Raw genomic sequence first — 24,612 nt, 5'->3', positions numbered from 1 at the left:
TCAACAAATAAATAATAAATAAAGAAAAGGATCTCCAGAATTATCATATAACCAGTGCTTCTCAACATGGGCTGCTGAATCAATTAGCTATTGCTGCATAACAAACCCCTGAAACTTAGTGTCTTAGAAGTCATTTTATTTGCTTATTATTTTGTAGGTCCTCATTTTGGTGTGCATTCAGCAAGGCAAGTTTTCTCTTGGCCTTGTCCGAGGTCACTGAAGTGGGTGGTTGCAGTCACTTTCTGCCTCACCTTGAGCTGGATAGTCTAAGATAGCTGTATGCACATTTCTGGTGGTTAGTGTTGGCTGTTAGCGGAGCCTTGTGTCTTCAGCAGCCTAGCCTCAGTTTTTTCACACGGTGTCTTATTACTGGACCTTGAATGCCAGGTTCTTGAGTCTCAGTGTCATACAAATGAGCACTAAACTCAGTACAAAATCAAGCAGATAAGAGTACTTTTAAAAGAGCTTGTGCACAAGGGAGTGGACCAGAAAAGAGAAGTCGAGCTTCCTGAGTGGTTCTTGTGGATGCCTCATGTAGGGGCCATGGGGTGGCTGTAGGGCTTGGGAATGAGGATTAGGTCTATTGTCTCATGATTGTTATCTGGTGGAAGTTGATCCCAGGGTTGTCACAAAATGTTTTCCATGGTCAGTGGACCACTCAGAGGTCCTGTACAAAACAAATATTTTGCAGAACATGATGTAAAGAAAGGATGTTATTGTACATTTCTTTTTTAAAAATAAGCCAAAGGTTCTTTTTAAAAAAAAACTGATTTTATTTATTTTTAGAGAGAGGAGAAGGGAGGGGAAAAGAGAGGGAGAGAGACAGCAATGTGTGAGAGAAACATTGATTGGTTGCCTCTCGAATGCCCCCAACTGGGGACCTGGCCCCACAACCCAGGCATGTGCCCTGACTGGGAATTGAACTGGAGACCTTTTGATTCACAGGTTGGTGCTTTATCCAGTGTATTGAGCCATACCAGCCAGGGCTATTGTACATTCTTTCCTTTAAGAATGTGATTAGGTGAATTTTATAATGAAAATGAGGAGTCATAGGCCTCTGAAATGGATTTTTTGGTCAAGATGGAGTCCAGATGTTACCCCTATACTGTCTCAGTCTCACTGCCAAAAGCAATAAGAAAGGTCAAGCCCCAAAACAGATGTTTTTCTAGTCTCTGCTTGTGTCATATTTGTTAATATTTCATTAGCCAAAGAAAACCACATGGCAACACCTAAAGTCAATGTGGGAGGAGATTCTACAAGGGCACAGGGCACAAGGGTGTGGATACAGGGAGGCACGAGACTACAGGTGTGCATGAGAATCACCTAGGGAGCTTTGCAGAATCTTCATGCCCAGGCCACACCCAAAACCAACTAAATAACAATTTCTTGGGATGGAACCCAGGCATCAGTATTTTTTTAATTTTCCAGGTGATTCTATGTTGTAGCCAAAGATGGCAACTGACAAATTAATGGGGGGAAAATGTTTCCATTTAGAGGAATTTGACCAGCATACTTTTTTGGAATGTTTTTATTAAAGTGTGATATTCTAGAATTAAAGAAAAGGTATAAGGGTATTGTCATATTTGTGCTTTCATGTGCCTGTATATATATTCATAAATTTCACATCAGAGAATGGTCAGTAGAGAACACAGGTGGACAGGAGGGGCCAGGAACTGAGGAACATCTCAGTGGTGAGGGGGATTTTCAGATTTTGATTGTCCATATTGGTGGTCTAGTTCAAGGTCTATAAAGTTTCTGATGTCTGCCTTGCTTCTTTAAAAGCCACCTTTGTGGTCAAGAACTTCCTATCTCCAATACCATTATTCTGTAGTGTTTTAGCAATGAACTTGCATGGTTCTCCCTTTCTTTTGCCAATGATTTAATATCATGGTCAAGGTGTATCAAGCCAGGCTGAGGTAAAAGCTGCCTTGAACTGAAAACAGGTAGTTGAGGGTAGTCAGAATCCCCTGAGAACAGTCACTTTTCTTTAGCAGAACCTGTGTAACCCCCCAGTTTTGCAACATCATTAATAAATTTAACTTGCTGGCAGGTTACCAGAGCATCTATCAGCAGATTCTTGGAATATATAATGTGCCCTAAAATATTTTTTGTGAGTGGAGGGAAGATCCAGATGTCATCTCCAAGGGCAGCAACAAAGGCAAGAAGATAACTGCTTTGAGAGTGGTAGTTTGGAGTGGGGGAAAGAGGATGGAGTTTGTTGAACTTCACATGTGGATTTTAATCCCAGTTCTATCTGAAATTATTTGTATGACATTAAGTTATGTGGCCATATGAGTCTCAGTTTCATCTTTTGTTAAATGAGGTTAATAGAACTTACTGTAGCCATTATGAACATCAGAGGTAAGATATGTAGTAGCTGTTGTTGTTTGTTATTATTCAGATTTTTTGAAAGATTTTATTTATTTATTTTTTGAGAGAGGGGAAGGGAAGGAGAGAGAGAGAGAAACATCAATGTGTGGTTGCCTCTCACGTGCCCCCTACTGGGGACCTGGCCCACAACCTAGCCACATGCCCTGACTGGGAATCACACCTGTGACCCCTTGCTCTCAGTCCAGCACTCAATCCACTGAGCCACAACAGTCAGGGCAAATTGCATATTTCTGAGAATTTTTTTCCTCTTCTAAAAATGTGTCTTAAAACAGATATTATTTAGTGTTAAACATTTCTAAACTGTTTGGGAATTGGTATTTATGCATTTCTGAATAGTTAAAGAATTTTAAGTTGGGACTCATTTACTAAAAGTCTCAGAAATTTTAAGAAATGTAAAAAACAGCACATAAGAAATATGAGAAGTTGCAAAAGAAATGCTGATGAAACAGAAAAATGTATCAAAGACCAATATTAACATCAACTAATAACAAAGTAATTGGAAATGTAAAAAGCATTAAGTACCTTAACAGATAAAATAGAATCAACTGTGTTCCAGCTCTGATTTTTCAACACAAATGGGGGAGGGCAGGGAAGCAGTGAGAATTAAACATATCAAATAAACATAACAAGCAGAGTCAGATGTTGTGGCAAAGACAGCTGTTGGCTGTTCCCTAATATTGGTGTCTCTCATCTTTTAAAATAGAGCCCATGATTTCTAGCAAGACACATGGTTTCCCAGAGAAAGATATTTCCCAATTCTCCTTGTGAGACAGGCTACTAAGCCAGGACAAATGGAATAGGGAAACTGAGTCAGATAGCTGAACAAAATGACCAAGCAATTTACAGCCAGACACGGAAGTCCACCTCCCTATAGAGAACATCTAGGCCTCAGTTGTGTTGCAGCTCCAGGCCCAGAAAAGCAGCAAAACCAGGTAGGTGACACCAGGACCAGCTGCAGTGACTAACAGACCCTGCCAGGGCACTGACCAATCAGTGGAGACCATGACCCTGAAAGAGCACCCCCAGAAAACTGATGAATAGTCTGCTGAAACCCTCCCCTGAGACACTTAAAATTTCCTGCCTGCAGTAAGGAGATAAAAGCCTCAAGACAAAAGACCTGGGGCTTGCTCTCCCTCTGGGAAGCAGCCTGTGCCATTCCCTTCCCCTCTTCCCTTCTCTTTCCCCAACAGGCATGCACACCCTAAATTCAAAGGGCCTCTACTAGACTTGCAACCAGGGAAGCAATAGGCAGCAGTTCATCTGAGGCTAATCCTCTGAACCCGTCCCTAAGGCCCCCTTTTCTCTAACTTCCCAGTGAGCTAAGGCAGCCTAGCCTACACTCTCCTGTTGCTTTTATGCTAAGCTCTTCCTTGTTTTACTGTCCCCAGCATTAAAAAACATACCCCTGTAGTCACCTGGACTCATGTTGTGAAATCTTTCCTGCATGAAGTCAAGAACCCACACACTACCAGCTGGCCATAGGCAGACCCACTCAGCACCAGGCCCCCTGTCCAATCACTTGCAGCTGGTGAAAGCAATGTCATTAAATTGTGGCCACTGGGATGTATGTGGAAGTATTGTGTGTGACTTCTGGATTATGCCCTTAAAGAGAAGGTGTTGGCCCTGCCTCCTGCTGGCTGTACTGTGGATGTGGTGGTCAGTCATATTGGATCATGAGAACAGGTGCAATTATCTAGGGATAGTGGAGAAACAAGGTGGAAATCTGACACAATGCCTCCCTCACTGTGTTACCTCTCTACCAGCTTTAGGATGATTATACGCTGCTTCTATCTTGTTTAAGTCACTGTTGTTTTGATACTGTGTTACAACAGCCAAGCCTATATCCTAATACACAAGGGTCATATCAAGCACATATTTACAGAGAACATGATCAAAAGTACAGGTGGTCAAAAAAGGCTGACAATGTCAAGTGTTGGCAAATATGTGGAAAAAGGGGAATCCTCAAGTAATGCTGCTGGGAATGCAAAATGGAACAGACACAGTTCAGCAATTTCTAAAACGTTAAACATATACTCATCATGTGACCCAGTAGTTTCATTTTTAGCTATCCAAGAGAAATGAAAACATGTTCACATGAAGACTTATATGTGAATGTTCATAGCTGCATTATTCATCATAGCTAAAAACTGGAAGTAATTAAAATGACCACCAGCTGGAGAATGGATAAACTGTGGTACATCCATAGAATGGAATACTATTCAACAATAAAAGTGATATTGATACTGAAACATCCATGCAACAACATGGATGAACCTGAAAAAAATGAGTGAAAGAAGTAAGACAGCTAAGACTATATTATATGATTACACTTATTTTAAATTTCTAGAAAAGGCAAAGCTATACAGACAGGAAGCAGATCAGTGGTTGCCTGGGGTATGAGAAAGTAGCACGGAGTGACTAAAACAACCTTGCAAAAAGAATTTGGCGGAGGGATGGAAGTGTTTTAAAACAGGATTGTGGTGATAATTGCACAATTATATAAGTTTACTAAATACCATCAAACTATAGACTTAAAATCAGTGAATTCTTTTATTTTATTATTATTTTTAAATTTATTACTGTTATTCAATTACAGTTGTCTGCATTTTCTCACCATCCCTCCACCCCACCCCAGCTGAACCCACCTTCCTCCCCCACCTCCACCCTCCCCCTTGATTTTGTCAATGTGTCCTTTATAGTAATTCCTGTAATCCCCTTTCCCCACTGTCCCCTCCCCACTCCCCTCTGGTTATTGTTAGATCGTTTTTAACTTCAATGTCTCTGGTTATATTTTGTTTGCTTTTTTGTTCTTTTGATTATGTTCCAGTCAAAGGTGAGATCATATGGTATTTGTCCGTCACCGCCTGGCTTATTTCACTTAGCATAATGCTCTCCAGGGCCATCCATGCTGTTGCAAACGGTATAAACTCCTTTCTCTCTGCTGCGTAGAATCCATTGTGTAAATGTACCATAGTTTTTGAATCCACTCATTTGCTGATGGGCACTTGGGTTGCTTCCAGTACTTGGCTATTGTAAATTGTGCTGCTATGAACATTGGGGTACACAGGTTCTTTTGGATTGGTGTTTCAGGGTTCTTAGGGTATAATCCCAGCAGCGGAATTGCTGGGTCAAAGGGCAGTTCCATTTTTAGTTTTCTGAGGAAATTCCATACTGTTTTCCACAGTGACCTCACCAGTCTGCATTCCCAACAACGCTGCACTAGGGTTCCCTTTTTCTCTGCATCCTCTCCAACATTTGTTTGTGGATTTGTCAATGTTGGCCACTCTGACTGGTGTGACATGGTACCTCATTGTGATTTTAATTTGCATCTCTCTGATGGATAGTGATGCTGAGCATCTTTTCATATGTCTCTGGGCCCTCCGTATGTCTTCCTTGAAGAAGTGTCTGTTCAAGTCCTTTGCCTATTTATTGATGGGGTTGTTTGTCTTCCTGGAGTGGAGTCATGTGAGTTCTTTATATATTTTGGACATCTGCCCTTGTCTGAGGTATCATTGGCAAATATGTTTTCCTATACTGTTGGTTCTCTTTTCATTTTAATGCTGTTTTCTTTAGTCATACAGAAGCTTTTTACTTTGATGAGGTCCCATTTGTTTATTCTTTCCTTTATGTCCCTTGCCTTAGAGGACGTTTCTATGAGGATGTTGCTGTGTGGAATGTCTTAGATCTTCCTGCCAGTGTTTTCCTCTAGGACTTTTATGGTGTTACGACTTATATTTAAGTCTTTTATCCACCTTAAATTTATTTTTGTGTATGGCGTAAGTTAGTGATCGAGTTTCATTTTTTTGCACGTCGCTGTCCAGATTTCCCAACACCATTTGTTGAAGAGGCTATTTTTGCTCCATTTTATGCTCCTGCCTCCTTTCTCAAATATTAATTGACCGTAAAGACTTGAGTTTATTTCTGGGCTCTCTGTTCTGTTCCATTGGTCTATGTACCTGTTTTTATGCCAGTACCAGGCTGTTTTGATTACAGTGGCCTTGTAATACAGTTTGATACCAGGTATTGTGATCCTTCCTGCTTTGTTCTTCTTTCTCAAAATTGCTGCAGCTACTTGGGGTTGTTTATGGTTCCATATGAATTTCTGAAATGTTTGTTCTATATCTGTGAAATATGTCATGGGTACTTTAATAGGGATTGCATTGAATCTATAAATTGCTTTGGGTAGTATGGCCATTTTGATAATGTTAATTCTGCCAATCCATGAGCATGGTACATGCTTCCATTTGTTTGTGTCTTCCTTAATTTCTTTCTTCAGTGTTGTGTAGTTTTCTGAGGACAGGTCTTTTACCTCCTTGGTTAGGTTTAGTCCTAGGTACTTTATTTTTCTTGTTGCTCTACCAAATGGGATTTTTTTTCTGATTTCTGTTTCTGCAGTTTGGTTGTTGGTATACAGAAATGCATTTGATATCTGAGTATTGACTTTGTATCTGGCTGTTTTGCCAAATTCATTTATTAGGTCGAGTAGTTTTTTGGTGGATTCTATAGGGTTTTCCATGTACACTATCATGTCATCTCCATACAGTGACAGTTTCATTTCCTCCTTTTCAATTTGGATGCCTTTTATTGCTTTTTCTTGTCTGATTGCTGTGGCTAGGACTTCCAATACTATGTTGAATAGGAGTGGTGAGAGGGCATCCTTGTCTTGTTCCTGATCTTAGTGGGAAAGCTCTCAGTTTTTGTCCATTGAGTATGATGTTGGCTGTAGGTCTCTCATATATAGCCTTTATTATGTTGAGGAATGCTCCCTCTATTCCCACTTCGCTGAGTGTTTTTATCAGAAATGGGTGCTGTGTCTTATCAAATGCTTTTTTGGCATCTATTGATATGATCATGTGATTTTTGTCTTTGCCGTTATTGATGTGATGTATTCTGTTTATTGATTTGCGAATATTGTACCATCCTTGCATCCCTGGGATGAATCCCACTTGGTCATGGTGTATGATCTTTGTAATGTATTGCTGGATGCAGTTTGCCAATATTTTGTTGAGAATTTTAGCATCTATGTTCATCAGCAATATTGGCCTGAAGTTTTCCTTCTTCGTTGTGTCTTTATCTGGTTTTGGGATTAGGATGATGCTGGCTTCATACAAAGTGTTTGGGAGTCTTCCATCAGTTTGGATTTTTTCGAATAGTCTGTGAAGGATAGGGGTTAGCTCTTCCTTAAATGCTTTGTAGAATTCTCCTGTGACACCATCTGGTCCAGGACTTTCGTGTGTTGGGAGTTTTTTGATGACTGCTTCAATTTTTTTTGCCGATATTGCTCTGTTCAGGTTGTCTGCTTCTTCTACATCCCATTTTGGAAGATTATATTTTTCTAGAAGTGTGTCCATTTCACCTAGGTTTTCAAATTTCTTGGCATACAGTTCTTCGTAGTAATTTCTTACAATCCTTTGTATTTCTGTGGTATCAGTTGTAATCTCTCCTCTTTCATTTCTAATTGTGTTTATTTGGATCCTCTCTCTTTTTTTCTTGATGAGCCTACTTAAAGGCTTGTCGATTTTGTTTATCTTTTCGAAGAACCAGCTCCTGGATTCATTGATTCTTAGAATTGTGCTTTTAGTCTCTATGTCATTTAACTCTGCCCTGATCTTGGTTATTTCCTTCCTTCTACTTGATCTGGGCTGTCTTTGTTGTTGTTCCTCGAGTTTGAAATGTTTCCATCTTTTGAAAGTAGGCCTGTATTGCTATGAACTTCCCTCTCAGGACTACCTTTGCTGTGTCCCATAAGTTTTGGGTTGTTATAAGTTCGTTTTCTTTTGTTTCCAGAAACTTTTTGATTTCTTCCCTATCTCGTTCTTGACACATTCATTGTTTAATAGAATGCTATTCAGTCTCCATGATTTTGAGTGTTTTGGGTTTTTTCCTTTGGGGTTGGTTTCTAGTTTCATTCCCTTGTGGTCAGAGAAAGTCCTTGGTATGATTTCAATTTTCTTGAATTTGTTGAGGCTTGCTTTGTGTCCTATCATGTGATGTCTTTGAAAATGTTCCATGTACACTTGAAAACAATGTGTATTTTGCTTCTTTGGGATGAAAGGCTCTCTACATATCAGTTAATTCCATTTCTTCAAGGGTATTGTTAAGTGACACAATATCCTTGTTGATATTTTGTTTGGAAGATCTGTCCATTTTTGACAGTGGGGGGTTAAAGTCCCCTGCTATAATTGTGTTGCTGTCAATATCTTTCTTGAAGTCCTCCAAGGTTTTCTTTATGTATTTGGGTGCTCCTCTGTTGGGTGCATATATATTTACTATGTTTATGTCTTCTTGGTGGATTCTTCCTTTGAGTATTATGAAGTGGCCTTCTGGGTCTCTCTTTATGGCCCTTCTGTTGAAGTCTGTTTTGTCTGATATGAGTATTGCTACCCCTGCTTTTTTTTCCTGTCTGTTTGCTTGGAAAATTTGTTTCCAGCCCTTCACTTTCAGTCTGTGTAGGTCTTTTGTCCTGAGGTGGGTCTTTTGTAGGCAGCATATGTGTGGGTCATGTTTTCTTATCCATTCAGCTATTCTATGTCTTTTGATTGGAGCATTTAATCCATTTACGTTTAAGGTTATTATCGATAAGTAGTTATTCATTGCCATTTTTTCCTACCTGTGTTCCTCTGTCTTTCTCTTTTCCTTCCTTTCCTTAAAGCAGTCCCTTTAGCATCTCTTGCAGAGCTGGTGTGGTGGAGGTGTATTCTTTGAGACTTCTTTTGTCTGGGAAGCTCTTTATTTGGCCTTCTATCTTGGTTCAGAGCCTTGTTGGGTAAAGTACCCTTGGTTACAGGCGTCTGGTTCTCATTGCTTGGAATATTTTTTGCCATTCTCTTCTGGCTTGGAGCACTTCTATTGAGAAGTCAGTTGCTAACCTTCTTGGGGCTCCCTTATATGTTACTTCCTGTTTCTCCCTTGCTGCCTTTAAGATCCTCTCTTTGCGTTGGGATTTTGCCATTTTAATTATGATGTGTCTTGCCGTGGGCTTCTTTGGGTTCCTCTTGCTTCGGACTCTCTGTGTTTCCTGGATTTGTATGACTTTTTCTCTCATCTAATTAGAGAAATTTTCCATCATTACTTTTTGAAACACGTTTTCTATCCCTTGCTCTTCTTCTCCTTTTGGTATCCCTATTATACGGATATTATTGCGTTTCATGTTGTCCTGCATTTCCCTTAATCCCTCTTCATTCTTTCTGAGCCTCTTCTCCTTTTCTTGCTCTTTCTGGGTGTTTTTTTTCTACTTTGCCCTCCCGCTTGCTGATGCGATCCTCTGCCTTATCAAGTCTGCTTTTGATTCTTTCTACTGTGTTCCTCAGTTCAGAAATTGTATTCTTCATTTCCTTTTGGCCCTTGTTGATAGTTTCTATTTCCTTTTTCATGTTGATATAGTTTGCAGTGAGTTCATTGTAGTTTCCCTGTAGTTTCTGGTAGTTCTCTGTGAGCTCAGTGAGCTTCCTGATAACCATTGCTTTGAACTCAGTATCTGATAGTTGACTTGCCTCTATTTCATTTAGCATTCTTTCTGAGGCTTCCTCCTTTCATTTGGGGATTGTTTCTTTGTCTTCCCATTGCTTGTGAGACTCTTCTTGTTAGCCTCTGCTTCTTAAATTGATCTGTTCTGACTCCCTGGGTTTATGTTATGAACTTCTATGGTAGAATGCCAGTGGGATTCAGTGGTGCCGTCTCGTTACTCTCCAGAGCTCACTGGTCTTGGGCTGTTGTTTATGGGTCTATCAGGGTCTAACTCTGGTCTTTTCAGAGCTCCAGGTTTTATTGTCTCACCTGTGGGAAAAGGAAGAAAAAAAGAAAGAAAGAAAAAGGGAAGGAAGGAAAAGGGAATAGAAAAGGAAAGGAACGATGGAAGGAAGAAGGAATAAAAAAATATTGGGGGAAAGAAAAGAAGAAGGAATTTTAACAAAAATTTTAAAAAATAAATAAAATAAGGCAGGAAGAAGGAATAAAAAAGTAAAGGAAGGAAGGAAGAAGGAATAAAAAAGAAAGAAAGACAGAAAGGAAGAAGGAGAGAGAAGAAGGGGGAAAAAATAAGAAAAGTCTTCTGCTGGCTTTAAACCAGTCAGGTCAGTTCTGCTGGTCTTCCTGTCTGTGAAACGGGAGGGGGTGGGTGGAAGGATTGGTTTCACTTCTCTCCCTTCCTGAGCCACACTCTTTGGTGTTGTCCAGCCTCCAGTCCAGTTCCTCAGGGTCCTTCTCCTCCCCCCTAGGTTTTAGTCCACCAGTTGTGCTGTCCTTAAGGTGCACCAGTTAGGGGCAACTCACACTCCACCTTCTTACTCTTTGATGTCCTAGATGCTAGGGGGTCTTGGTGCTCCTTCAGGGTAGTATAGGCCCCTACTGAGTCAAATCTTTCCAGGTACTGCAGTCTCCCCTATCCCTGCAGCTCCCCTCTACTGCGTGTTCTGCCTTCCTCCTAGAGAGTGAGTAGGCCCTGCAGTGCTCTGTGCCTCTGTGCGCAGGGGCTAGGTGGGAGGTGTTGAGTCCCAGGTGCTTCAGGGGGGGTCACCTGGCGGGCAGCCAGGCTGTTGATCGGGTTGCAAACGGATCCTAGTCTTCGGGCCTGTGCGCCCAGACAACCGGGCCGCTGATCTGTGTGCGCACCCACCTGGGCTTCTGGTGTGGGCGCCCAGGCCGATGATCGGCATACACACTCACCTGGGGGCTTTGGGCCTGTGCACCCAGGCAGCTGGGCCATTGATTAGAGTGCGCGCCCTCCCGAGGTTTCAGGTGTGGGCGCTCAGGCTGCTGATCTGGGTGCGCACCACCCTGGCTTCAGGTGTGGGCTGGGGCTGCTTATCCGGTGTTCACAGTCCAGGGTCTGAGCGGGGAGGGGCGCCAGAGGCCATGGCTGCTGTGGAGAGTTTTCTAAACAGCTGCTGAGTGCCTCTATTTTCTCTTTTTCTTTTCAAGAAATTCCTCCTATTCAAGCCCCCAGGTCCAAACAAGCACCTGGCCTCTCACACAGCCCAGCCTGGTTCTCTCTCAAGAATCTTGCAGCAGACCCTGCCTCCCCTGCTGGGGGCTTCAGCTGCCCTGGTCCCCGCACTGGTCCCAGGGACCTTATTGTCCTTAAGCACTCTTCTTACCATCTGATCTTTCAATGTGCTCTACAGTGTTTGGTCTCTGATCTTCATATATGCTGGAATACTGTTGGCTGTTCGCTCTGTTCTTCAGATCAGCTAGGCGTTTCACTGATGCCAAGGGGAAGTGGACTCCGCTCCCACCTATCTCACTGCCTTCTTCTTGTAGAAATCAGTGAATTTTATGGCCTGTAAATTATACCTCAATAAAACTTTTTTAAAAAAGTAAAGAGTATAGGTGAGCTGCTGGTGCTCAGAATAAATCACCACCAGTTTTTAGTTATTGGCACCTCTGCATTGCTTCCTCATGGAACTTCTTTTGCATCAGAGAGTAACAACATTAATTGTAAAATATTGTGAATAAATTTAAGACATGGTAGTATTTGAGGAGTAACTGTTTGTATTCACCAGAGCAGCATATATTATGCTACCTATAGAAGGGATACAGTAAATTCCCTTGAGTCACATGGAATGATATACAGGTAACACTATTCTTTGTTTTAGAATAGTTTGAGACTTAAAGTGTAAAATCTTTATGGTGAGTATGGTAGATAGTCTCCAAAAATGAACCATGCCTCCTAGTGTAGCCCTTCCACTTGAACCTGGGCTGGCCCTATGACTTACTTTTGAACAATAAAATGCTTCAGAAATGATGCTAAGACTAGATCACACAAAGTTGCAGGTTCTCCTCTGGTCTCTTAGAATATAAACACTGGGTGAAGCCAGCCACCATGTAGGAAGTCTGACTTCCCTGAGACTTCCATACTGTGAGGAAGCCCAGACTAACCACCTAATGACAGAGAGAGAGAGAGAGAGAGAGAGAGAGAGAGAGAGAGAGAGAAACGGAAACATCCTAGCCTAGGCTGTGCATATGAGGGAAGAAACCATTTTGGACATCCAGCCAACTTGATCTTTTGACTCCAGGCCCAGCCAATATCTGACTGCAACAACATGATAGATTGCAGATGAGAGCTACCCAGCTGAGCCTGGTTAACTTATAGGCTTGTTTTAAGACAGTACATTTTGGAGTTGTTTTTTACAAAGTGATAGGTAATCTAAATGAGAATAAGGTTGACAAAGACCATAGAAGTTGTATTTTGATTTCTCCAATTTAAAATATAATAAATTTAGTAGCTAGACTAAGGGACTTTAATAGAGTTATCTTAATTGCTAGCCACCTTTTATGGAATCTTTGCGTAACACACAGACTTTTTCTTTTTAAAATAATTTTCAGAGACTGCAGACAGAGTGGCATTGTAACAAAGGTGTTTCAGGTGGACTATGAACCACGAAATACAGTCTCTTCAGAAGACAGTGTTGAAAATGTTCTCGAAGATTCTTCAAAGCAGGCAAGTAATGAAAATGTAACACAGATTGTCACCAAATTGTTTTTTTCTTTTTTACAAGCCAAGGCTGTCTTTATGCTGGTTAAAAAAAATGCCTTATTTCACCTGTAATCATAAACATTATTCCAGTAAAAGAGGTACATTTTCTCTCCTTTTTGTCTTCTTACATGATCACCATAAGTTAAAATGAAACGGCTCTTACAAAGTCAAAGGAGAAAAGTAGAGAGAAACCCAATGTGCCATAGTCTGAAGAAATCTGTCCCACACTGCTGGCCTGAGACAGGGGCACACCCCTCTCCCTGCTCCAGTTCCCTGTCCCTGATCCCAACCCCAAGCTTTGCTGAAAGGGAGGTCACCGAATGATGGAGCTTCATTAGAAGAGAAAGATGAATAGAAAGTACAAAAGGTAGAGAGGGCTGCCTTTCTCTTTTTGTCAAAGAGCCAGCTGCTCTTTGTAGTATGCATCCGGTCTCTTTATTACTCGATCTTTCTCCTTAAGCAGCTTAGCCAGGTGCTTTGCCTTAGTGTGTTCCTCCTCACTTGATATCCTTTCTTGGAGAATAGCTCTGGTCAACTGCTCATTGGCAAGAGCCCTCTTGCAGTCTAGTTCTTTGCCTTGCTTTAGTCATTTCTGATTTTCATAGTCTTTCTAAGCTTGCTCCAGTGCCAGCTCTTTAGTTACTCTTCTTTTCAATTCTTCATCAGAAGCTGAGGCACCATAAGCACCAGAATACTGCTGAGACTTCAAGCCTGATGAAAAGATATCCTTCATATGATTAACCACATTTTCTGAAAGCCAAATGCCCTTCACCGTGGTGATGTTCTAGTTCTCGTCCACTTCAAAGGTGACCTGGCGGGTGCTGGAGGTCCCACCCATGGCTTCTTCTGTCCCGGAAGAGTCCTAGCATGGACCCATGAGCACTTCAACCCCCCTCCACACACACACGCCTGCATGTGCCCAGCATTTGCCTTGCAGAGCAGGAGCAAGGCCACAACCCCACACATAGTTTTTTTTAAGTATATTTTATTGATTATGCTATTACAATTTTCCCTTTTTTTTTTCTCCCCCTTATCCCCACTCTGCCCTGTACTCCCCCTACCCTCCAGCATCCCCCCAACCTTAGTTCATGTTCATGGGTGGTACATATAAGTTCTTTGGCTTCTCTGTTTCATATACCATTCTAAACCTCCCCCCATCTGTTTTATGCCTACCATTTATGCTTATTATTCCCTGTACCTTGATCCCCCCCATTCTTCCCCTCCCCCTTCCCACTGATAATCCTGCATGTGACCTCCATTTCTCTAGTTCTGTTCTTATTCTAGTTGTTTGCTTAATTTTTGTTTTTGTTTTTTAGGTTCAGTTGTTGATAGTTATGAGTGTTGACATTTTACTGTTCATAGTTTTTGATCTTCTTCTATTTCTTAGATAAGCCCCTTTAACATTTCATATAATAAGGACTTGGTAATGATGAACTTCTTTAACTCGGCTTTATCTGGGAAGCACTTTACCTGCCCTTCCATTCTAAAGGATAGCTTTGCTGAATAGAGTAATCTTGGATGTAGGTCCTTGTCATTCATGACTTTGAATACTTCTTTCCAGCTTCTTCTTGCCTGTAAGGTTTCTTTTGAGAAATCAGCTGATAGCCTTATGGGAACTCCTTTGTAGGTAACTCTCTTCTCTTGCTGCTTTGAAGATTCTCTCCTTATCTTTCATCTTGGGTAATGGAATTATGATGTGCCTTGGTGTGTTCTCCCTTGGGCAACTTCTTTGGGACTCTCTGAGCTTCCTGGACTTCCTGGAAGTTTATTTGCTTTGCCAGATTGGGGAAGTTCTCCTTCATTATTTTTTCAAAGAAGTTTTCAATTTCTTGCTCTTCCTCTTCTCCTTCTGGCACCCCTATGATTCAGATGTTGGAACATTTAAAGTTGTCCAGGAAGTTCCTAAGCCTCTCCTCATTTTTTAAAATTCATGTTTCTTCCTTCTGTTCTGGTTGGATGTTTATTTCTTCCTTGTGGTTCAAACCATTGATTTGAATGCTGGTTTCCTTCTCTTCACTATTGGTTCCTTGTATACTTTGCTTTATTTCACTTTGGATAACCTTCATTTCTTCCTTTATTTTGCGACCATACTCAACCAATTCTGTGAACATCCTGATTACCAGTGTTTTGAATTCTGCATCAGATAGGTTTTCTATCTCCTCATTGCTTATCTCTTTTTCCGGAGTTTTGATCTGTTCTTTCATTTGGGCCATATTTCTTTGTCTCAGTGCACCTGTTATGTTGTAAGGGGGGCAGAGTGTTAGGTGCTCACCAGGGCAGGGCAACACTTTTTGCAGTGTTCTGGTGCTCTCTGTGGGGGAGGGGTCCGAAAGGGAACAATGCCCTTCACTTGCTCCTCTCTAGCCTCATCTTCCAACGAACTGTCCTGTGAGACTGGGAGTTTCTCCTGCTGCTGCAATCCCCACAGTATTTTACAGCTAGTCTTGAGTCTAGTTTCACATTCAGCCAGCCCCACCTCGCCCCCGCAGTCCCTGCCTTGCTGCCTATCTCCCATCTCCGCCCCACCTACCGGTCTGGGTGAATGTTTCTTTAACTCCTTGGTTGTTGGAGTTCCATGCAGTTTGATTTTCTGGCAGTTCTGATTGTTTATTGTTTTTTAAACTAGTTGTTATCCTTCTTTTAGTTGTGCAAGGAAGCAAAGCCTTTCTACCTATGTTTCCATCTTGGCTGGATCTTCTCAGTCACCACATTCTTGATTCCTTCTTTTTCACTGGTCACATCTTCCCTTTCATTTCAGCACCACAGTCATTCTACCCACAGTCAGGTTCTTATAATTGAGGTCATTATCAGCCATCACAAAGTATCTTTGCTCATGTCCCCACATGGTCAGCCTTTCTTCCACCCTGCATGTCAGAAATTCCTACCCATCATCAGTGACTACTCTAGTGTCCTCAATGACTCCCCTTTACCTAGTGAAGAAAGACAAACCTTTAGCCTGGGATCTTAAGTGATCAGTTTCTGTCCTTAGTCATCCTTTCTTGCTTTGTGACTCCCCTATATACTCCAACTAAACTAAACTGTGTTTTTCTGTGTTCTGTCACTGTTCTCCTAGCACCCAGGCCTTTTCCTTTTATACAATGCTTTGAATATGTAATTACTTTGCTCCTTGTCTATCATCTCCTTGCACTGTAGGCTGCAAAGTGGCAGAGAGCATGTCTTCCATACTCAACACCTTGCACAGGAGCAAGTAGGAAAGGGCAGTGAGTGTATACTTGTTGAACAGATGCACCAGACTAGTAGAGAAGCCTTCAGTGGGCATAGCTTTAAGTTGTGTTGAAATCTTCATTCCCAAATACCTGCAGAGCCTCACTATGGAGAGTAAACTAGATCTATCTAAAAAGGACATTTGAAACTTCAGTCCCTGGGCTGTGGGTATCAGTGAGATAGATCCAAGGGTAAGGGGGTGGGCCAACCCATGGTAATGCAACCAACTAAAAAGTCTGTCACAGAGGTCTTGTTGGGGGTGACTTGGAGTTTTCTGGGGAGTCTCTTTAGCCCAACAGTGGACCAGAGGCCAGAGAGGAGGCTGTGGGACCAAAGCAGTGGGTACAGGCAAAGTGCGGGGCTCAAGTATGATCACCAGAGGGATCTACACTGGGTAGGGGCAGCCAGCAGAGGCTGAGCCTATTATGTGTCAGCAGGTGCTCAGGCTTAATCAGGCATAAGAGACTGAATCCTTGGAGAAAGTACAGAGAGGAGTGTTAAGGACTGTATGTGGGCAGGTAGTGTACATAAGTCCTATCTTGGTCTGATCCCCACCCTGTCTTTGCCTCCTGGATCTGGTGGTCCCTCTGTTACTACTCAGACTCCCGTGATAACAACATCCTGCCTACATGTGCTGTTACCTGCCTCTCATCTTGGCCAGTTGACCTGGTGAGGCCTACCACCAGATACGCTGCCAACCAGGCAGCACAAATACAAAGCTGTGTGTTTCCAGAATAAGATGAAGCAGAAGTCACTTTGTAAAATCTACTGTAAATCCTTTCAAGTAAGAAGAACACACTATGACACTGCCTTTATCATGGAACTCTAAATGTTCACATTCTAAGTGGGCCTGACTAAGTGACTGACATGCAATTTTTTCGTTCCTAGGAATTGAAAAATGGATTTTTTGGATCAAAACTAAGGAAGAAATCTAAGAATGCTGAAAATAAACTGGATTGGAATGTAAACCTTAGAAAGTTTCTAGGTATGACATGAGAGAATGAAGATAATATTTAGTATTCTAAACCCCAAACAGATTCACAGCTTATTTTGTTTGCAGAAGGGTTGGAATAAAATAAGCTATAATTTGAGTTTTAGTGCTATTTTAGCTAATGGCTCATCCACAGAAGCTAATCCAGCAGTCCACCAAAGTCAGGTTTATGACTCATTGCAATGAGGGGGGCCACACACCACAGGACCCATAGGGTATCACAAAATAAAGGAAAAGATAGTGGAGGGTTTGGAGGGGAAGGGTGGTTTCATGTAAGTGAAAGCAGAGTGTTTGAAAGGTTCAAAGCACAGCAGGGCTGTGTGTGAAGTGGTCACCATCAGGTATGGACTGCGTAATGGTATCAGTGTTCTGCTACCTTGGAAACAACAAAAATAAATATGACTATTGTGCTTAGAAGTCCTTCTCTGAAGCTCTGCACCAGAGTTGGAAATTAAAGATGTTTGTCTATGTCAAAGTGACTTAGATGGCAAGAGTCAGATGTTTCATTATTATTGGTATTATTTGAAACAGCAGTTTCTGAAAATCTGATTTTTTAGAGAACATGGTTTCTTGGCAAGTAAGAAACATTGGTCACTCAAAGCAGGGGGGTGCTGTTAGGACATTTTACTGCTGTACTCTGTCCTGGGGAGATATATTTCCTGATAAATTTGCAGTTGGATTTATCTATTTTGCCAGGCTGATGTGAAATGTTTTGGAATGTAGCAGGGAAAATTTTAATTTTCTCAGTCTGGGCTAATTTTTTTTTTCTTTCTCATGCTAGTTCAACTGAGTGAGAGCATCTTTATTTGATTACTACTTTAGGGAAAGAACGTGATGACAGTAGTCCCTTATTTAAAGTTTTCCAACTATTAAGACGTTTTTGTGTGATTACATATATAATTACAAACATTCACAGAATGATGTTTTTGATGTACTTGTAGACCTCAAGGTAGGTAGAAGAAGTGAACCTAAAACATTGAAAGATCTTCGCTTCTCAGACAGTCCCCTGGAAATCCCAGCTTACCATGAACAATCAAGTTCTAGACCACCTACCCACCAGTCCCAGGTAACTTCTAAAGAAAATCTTAAGAGTACTAAATACCTACTGTCTTTTTAATGTTTCCCATGAACTACTTTAAGGAAGTGTTTCCCAGCCTTTTCACCATGTTCCAAAGCTGGGAATACTGTGCTGGACAAGAAAGTCTCTTGTACTCATGGAGCTTACATTTTATTGAGGGGTGGGGGTAGGAAGATAATAAATATGTAAATAATGAAACAAAAATTTTAAAATTGTGATAAGTATCATGAAAAGGATACACTGGGTAATAGGATAGAGCAGTGGTTCTCAAAGTGGACCTCACACTCCAGTAGCACCAATATCACATGGGAGTTTATCAGAAATGCAAATCCTCAGGCCCCACTTCACACCTACTTAATTAGGGACTTTGGAGGTGGGCCCACTCATCTGTTTTAATTAGCCCTTCTCTGATGCACACTCAAGTCTGAGAAATCCTGGGAGAGAGAATGACCATGAAGGAAGAAGTGTGTTCTAATTCAGGATTAATAGGAGAGGATATTCTTGAAAAGGTGACATTTGAATTGAGCCTTGACGATGAAGAGAAGCCAGCCCTGCAAACCTCTTGGCAGCACTAACAACGAGTACAAGTAGGGATTTGTTACCAAACAAAAGCAGGGTTCGGCTGTCTGCTGCCACCCATAGGCAAATTCTGAAGGCAGAGGTTTGGTGAGAAAAGGAAAGAGGTCTTTTATTCAAAAGCTGCACAATCTGGGAGGATGGCAGGCTCCTGCTTCAAAGCCCATCCCCTCCAGAGCACCCAGAGGAAAACCCAGCCACCCCCTGCCAGACCAGTCCAAGGATGTGCCTACAGTTCCTTCTCCCATTCAAAATACTGTCCTTTGGGAACTGCAGGCAGCCGCTGAGTCCTCCTCCAAGCATCTCAGCTTCTCTTCCTACTGTGGTCCTCGGACTCTCTTCTTTTCAGAGCCACCATTAACCACACAGCTTCCAGGGCCAGCCAGCCCCTTAAGCCCAGGCCTCCACATTGTGAAGTGGGTCCAGAAACATTGAGTGCATTTCTCCCTTCCCTCAGTTTATATTTCCTGGCCCACACTTCTGTGCACTCCAGGAGGGCCTGTGCACCCTAGCCAATCCTGTCCTTTCTCCACACTGACAGGACAGCACCTCCCCCTGCTGCCATGTTGACCTCTAGGTCACATGTAGCTTTGTCCTCTGGGACTGAAAATGAGTGGGAAGGTTTTTAGCCTTAACCAAATACTTCACTTGCCTGATGAACACTCAGGGCCTCAGTGCAACAACCTCCTCTGGCCACATCTTCATGGGGTGGGGGTAGGTAGGGGTGGCAGGTAGGGAGAGGCAGGAATCTGTTGTCACACACCATTTAGCTTGTCACCCAGACAGAGAGCGAGGTTTCACTCACACTGCCCTGGGCCCTTCCTTCGGCTCTTCCCTCACTCAGGGCACCTGTCAGGGTATGGTGGTAATACTGCAGGGAGGCTGGTGTGGAGAGCAAGGTAGGAGATGAAGTGGGAGTGGTAGACTGCAGCCAGAGCATGGCGAGCTATGGTTCTCAAAGATGGCTACATACTAGAATCACCTGAGGGGCTTCAAACCAAACCCAGGAACCCAAACTCAGGAATTCTGATTTAATTGATTTGGTGTGATGTTTGAACATAGTTTTATTTATTTTTTAAATTCACCCACATGTGATTCTAATGGGCAGACATGATTGGGAATCACAGAATACTATGGGTGAGTCCCATTATAAGGAGTTTGAATTTTCTTTTTTTTGAAATAATTTTAATTTTTTATTGTTATTCGATTACAGTTGTGTGCCTTTTCTCCCCATCCCTCCACCCCACCCCAGCTGAACCAACCTCCCACCCCCACCTCCACACTCCCCCTTGATTTTGTCCATGTGTCCTTTATAGTAGTTCCTGTAATCCCCTCTCCTCACTGTCCTCTCCCCACTCCCCCCTGACCATTGTTAGATTGTTCTTAACTTCAATGTCTCTGGTTATATTTTGTTTGCTTTTTTCTTCTATTCATTATGTTCCAGTTAAAGGTGAGATCATATGGTATTTGTCCCTCACTGCCTGGCTTATATCACTTAGCATAATGCTCTCCAGTTCCATCCATGCTGTTGCAATAAGCTCCTTCTTTCTCTCTGCTGCGTAGAATTCCATTGTGTAAATATACCATAGTTTTTGGATCCACTCGTTTGCTGATGGGCACTTTGGTTGCTTCCAGTACTTGGCTATTGTAAATTGTGCTGCTGTGAACATTGGGTGCACAGGTTCTTTTGGATTGGTGTTTCAGGGTTCTTAGGGTATAATCCCAGCAGCGAATTGCTGGGTCAAAGGGCAGTTCCATTTTTAGTTTTCTGAGGAAATTCCATACTGTTTTCCACAGTGGCCTCACCAGTCTGCATTCCCACCAACAGTACACTAGGGTTCCCTTTTCTCCACATCCTCTCCAACATTTGTTTGTTGATTTGTTTATGTTGGCCACTCTGACTGATGTGGGATGGTACCTCAGTGTGATTTTAATTTGCATCTCTCTGATGGCTAGTGATGCTGAGCATCTTTTCATATGTCTCTGGGCCCTCTGTATGTCTTCCTTGGAGAAGTGTCTGTTCAAGTCCTTTGCCTATTTATTGATTGGGTTGTTTGTCTTCCTGGAGTGGAGTCGTGTGAGTTCTGTATATATTTTGGAGATCAGGCCCTTCTCTGAGGTATCATTAGCAAATATGTTTTCCCATACTGTTGGTTCTCTTTGTAATTTGGTGCTGTTTTCTTTAGCCTTGCAGAAGCTTTTTATTTTGATGAGGTCCCATTTGTTTATTCTTTCCTTTATGTCCCTTGCTTTAGGGAATGTGTCTGTGGGGATGTTGCTGTGTGGAATGTCTTAGATCTTCCTGCCAATGTTTTCCTCAAGGACTTTTATGGTGTTACAACTTATATTTAAGTCTTTTATCCATCTTGAGTTAATTTTCGTGTATGGCATAAGTTGGTGATCGAGTTTCATTTTTTTGCACGTAGCTGTCCAGATCTCCCAACACCATCTGTTGAAGAGGCTGCTTTTGCTCCATTTTATGCTTCTGCCTCATTGTCAAATATTAATTGACCATAAAGACTTGAGTTTATTTCTGGGCTCTCTGTTCTGTTCCATTGGTCTATGTGCCTGTTTTTATGCCAGTACCAGCTGTTTTGATGATAGTGGCCTTGTAATACAGTGTGATATCAGGTATTGTGATCCCTCCTGCTTTGTTCTTCTTTCTCAAAATTGCTGCAGCTATTCGGGGTCATTTATGGTTCCATATGAATTTCTGAAATGTTTGTTCTCTATCTGTGAAATATGTCATGGGTACTTTAATAGGGATTGCATTGAATCTATAAATCGCTTTGGGTAGTATGGCCATTTTGATGATGTGAATTCTTCCAATCCATGAGCATGGTACATGCTTCCATTTGTTTGTGTCATCCTTGATTTCTTTCTTCAATGTTGTGTAGTTTTCAGAGTACAGGTCTTTTACCTCCTTGGTTAGGTTTATTCCTAGGTACTTTATTTTTCTTGTTGCTATATCAAATGGGATTTTTTTTCCTGATTTCTGTTTCTGCAGTTTTGTTGTTGGTATACAGGAATGCCTTTGATTTCTGAGTATTGACTTTGTATCCAGCTGTTTTGCCAAATTCATTTATTAGGTCGAGTAGTTTTTTGGTGGAGTCTATAGGGTTTTCCATGTACACTATCATGTCACCTGCAAACAGTGACAGTTTCATTTCCTCCTTTCCAATTTGGATGCCTTTTATTGCTTTTTCTTGTCTGATTGCTGTGGCTAGGACTTCCAATACTATGTTGAATAGGAATGGTGAGAGAGGGCATCCTTGTCTTGTTCCTGATCTTAGTGGGAAAGCTCTCAGTTTTTGTCCATTGAGTATGATGTTGGCTGTATGTTGAGGAATGCTCCCTTTATTCCCACTTTGCTGAGTGCTTTTATCAGAAATGGGTGCTGTACCTTATCAAATGCTTTTTCCTCATCTATTGATATGATCATGTGATTTTTGTCTTTGCTGTTGTTGATGTGATGTATTATGTTTATTGATTTGTGAATATTGTACCATCCTTGCATCCCTGGGATGAATCCCACTTGGTCATGGTGTATGATCTTTTTAATGTATTGCCGGATGCGGTTTCCCAATATTTTGTTGAGAATTTTAGCATTTATGTTCATCAGCGATATTGGCCTGAAGTTTTCCTTCTTCGTTGTGTCTTTATCTGGTTTTGGGATTAGGATGATGCTGGCTTCATACAAAGTGTTTGGGAGTCTTCCATCAGTTTGGATTTTTTCGAATAGTCTGTGAAGGATAGGGGTTAGCTCTTCCTTAAATGCTTTGTAGAATTCTCCTGTGACACCATCTGGTCCAGGACTTTCGTGTGTTGGGAGTTTTTTGATGACTGCTTCAATTTTTTTGCCGATATTGCTCTGTTCAGGTTTTCTGCTTCTTCTACATCCCATTTTGGAAGATTATATTTTTCTAGAAGTGTGTCCATTTCACCTAGGTTTTCAAATTTCTTGGCATACAGTTCTTCATAGTAATTTCTTACAATCCTTTGTATTTCTGTGGTATCAGTTGTAATCTCTCCTGTTTCATTTCTAATTGTGTTTATTTGGATCCTCTCTCTTTTTTTCTTGATGAGCCTACTTAAAGGCTTGTCGATTTTGTTTATCTTTTCAAAGAATCAGCTCCTGGATTCATTGATCATTAGAATTGTGCTTTTAGTGTCTATGTCATTTAACTCTGCTCTGACCTTGGTTATTTCCTTCCTTCTACTTGCTCTGGGCTGTCTTTTTTGTTGTTCCTCTAGTTCTTGTAGGCATAGGGTTAGGTTGTTTGTTTGAAATGTTTCTGTTTATTTTTTTATTTTTAATATTTTTATTGATTATGCTATTACAGTTGTCCCATTTCCCGCCCCCCTCATCCTCATTGCGTGCAACATAAAGTCTGGAGTCTTAAACTCAGCCTGCAGGCATTGTTGTAGAAGCTAATGTTGATGTGGCCTGAAGCAAGTGACTTGGACTTTCTGAGCCTCAGTAGCATCTTCATCTCAAAAGTGAGGAATATATGTGCCATTAGATATGATGGACTAAGATAAACACCATGTCATTTCTCTGGTATTTGTACCAAAATGCACGAGTGAATCCAATCACAAGGAAACATGAGACAAAACCAAAGTGAAGGGGATTCTACAAATTAACTGACCTCTTACTCTTCAAAAAATGTCAACATCATGAAGGATAAACACAGACTGAGGAACTATTTCAGATTAAAGGATACAAAAGAGACATGACAACTAAATGAAAGTATGATTCTATAGTTAGTCCTAGAACAAGAAAAATATAACTGTGAAGGACATCATTGGCACTATCAATAAAATTTAAATAAAGATCTGTGAGTTAGATTATATATATTTCAAGATTTTATTTATATACATATTCAAAGATTTTATTTATTTATTTTTAGAGAGAGGGGAAGGGAGGGAGAAAGAGAAGGAAAGAAACATCAATGTGTGGTTGCCTCTCACACACCCTCTACTGGGGACATGGCCCACAACCCAGGCATGTGCCCTGCCTGGGAATTGAACTGGTGACCCTTTGGTTCACAGGCCAGCACTCAATCCACTGAGCCATACAAGCCAGGGCTATATAATATATTATATCACTGTTAATTTTTTTGGTTTTGATAATTGTACTATTGTGTAAGAGGACATCCTTGTTCATAGGAAATGCACACTGAAGTATTTAGAGACAGAAGACACTGTTACTGTAGCTTATTCTCCATGATTCAGAGAGAGAGAAAATGAAATCACTTGGGGCAAAATGTTAACATGAACGACAGCTCAAACTGGTTATACAAGAGTTATTTGTACAATCCTTGCAACTTTTTTATAAATTTGAAATTATAAAAAGTAAATGTTATAAGAATAAAATCAAAAATGTTATAAGAATAAAATCAATAAATGGGGATATTACCCACCTCCTAAGGTCATTGTGAAATGTCAAGGAGATAACGGCTCTAAAAAAATACTGTCAGACCCTCCATAAGTGTTAGCTTCTTCCCTCATGTTCCTTCTCCAAACTTCCTTTTGGTCCCATTCTCCTACCACTCAGACATACAGACCACATTAAATCAATTACAGGATAGGCTATGAGTCGCAGGAGGGGCTATGTGCTGTAATATTTATCTTTCTCCCTCCTTGCATCAAACACAGTGCCTGGTATAAAGTGGATGCTCAAGTAAGTATGTTGAAGTGAGTTCAATGTTTGTGGATAACAGCAGACAGCTGCTGAATTTATTCTTTTAGGTGAGTCCTTTTGAGTTTCCTAGGGATATAATCCTTGAGAAAAATGTGTGGTAATTTAGGTTTCTAGATTCTAAACTCTTGTCTGTCTGAAGCTAAAGTCAGATATCTTCTCTTGTAAACTTATGT

The 24,612-nt window shown here is 41.3% G+C and overlaps 1 protein-coding gene across 4 annotated transcripts in view; it reads left to right on the top strand.

Moving 5' to 3' along the window:
- The window catches only part of DZANK1 (double zinc ribbon and ankyrin repeat domains 1), a 103,032-nt gene that overhangs the window by 13,114 nt on the left and 65,306 nt on the right, over positions 1 to 24,612 (top strand). For all 4 annotated transcript variants that reach the window (XM_053927045.1, XM_045194917.2, XM_045194916.3 and 1 more), the window contains exons 4-6: positions 12,715 to 12,829; positions 16,979 to 17,075; positions 18,023 to 18,147. In XM_053927045.1, coding sequence (XP_053783020.1) covers positions 12,715 to 12,829; positions 16,979 to 17,075; positions 18,023 to 18,147 — 337 coding nt within the window. The remainder of the gene's footprint in view (positions 1 to 12,714; positions 12,830 to 16,978; positions 17,076 to 18,022; positions 18,148 to 24,612) is intronic.

The sequence above is a fragment of the Desmodus rotundus genome, chromosome 6 (genome assembly GCF_022682495.2).
Source record: "Desmodus rotundus isolate HL8 chromosome 6, HLdesRot8A.1, whole genome shotgun sequence".
In the NCBI taxonomy this organism is placed as follows: domain Eukaryota; kingdom Metazoa; phylum Chordata; class Mammalia; order Chiroptera; family Phyllostomidae; genus Desmodus; species Desmodus rotundus.
The sequence above is the reverse complement of the archived record's forward strand: the minus strand, read 5'-3'. Positions and strand labels throughout refer to the sequence as shown.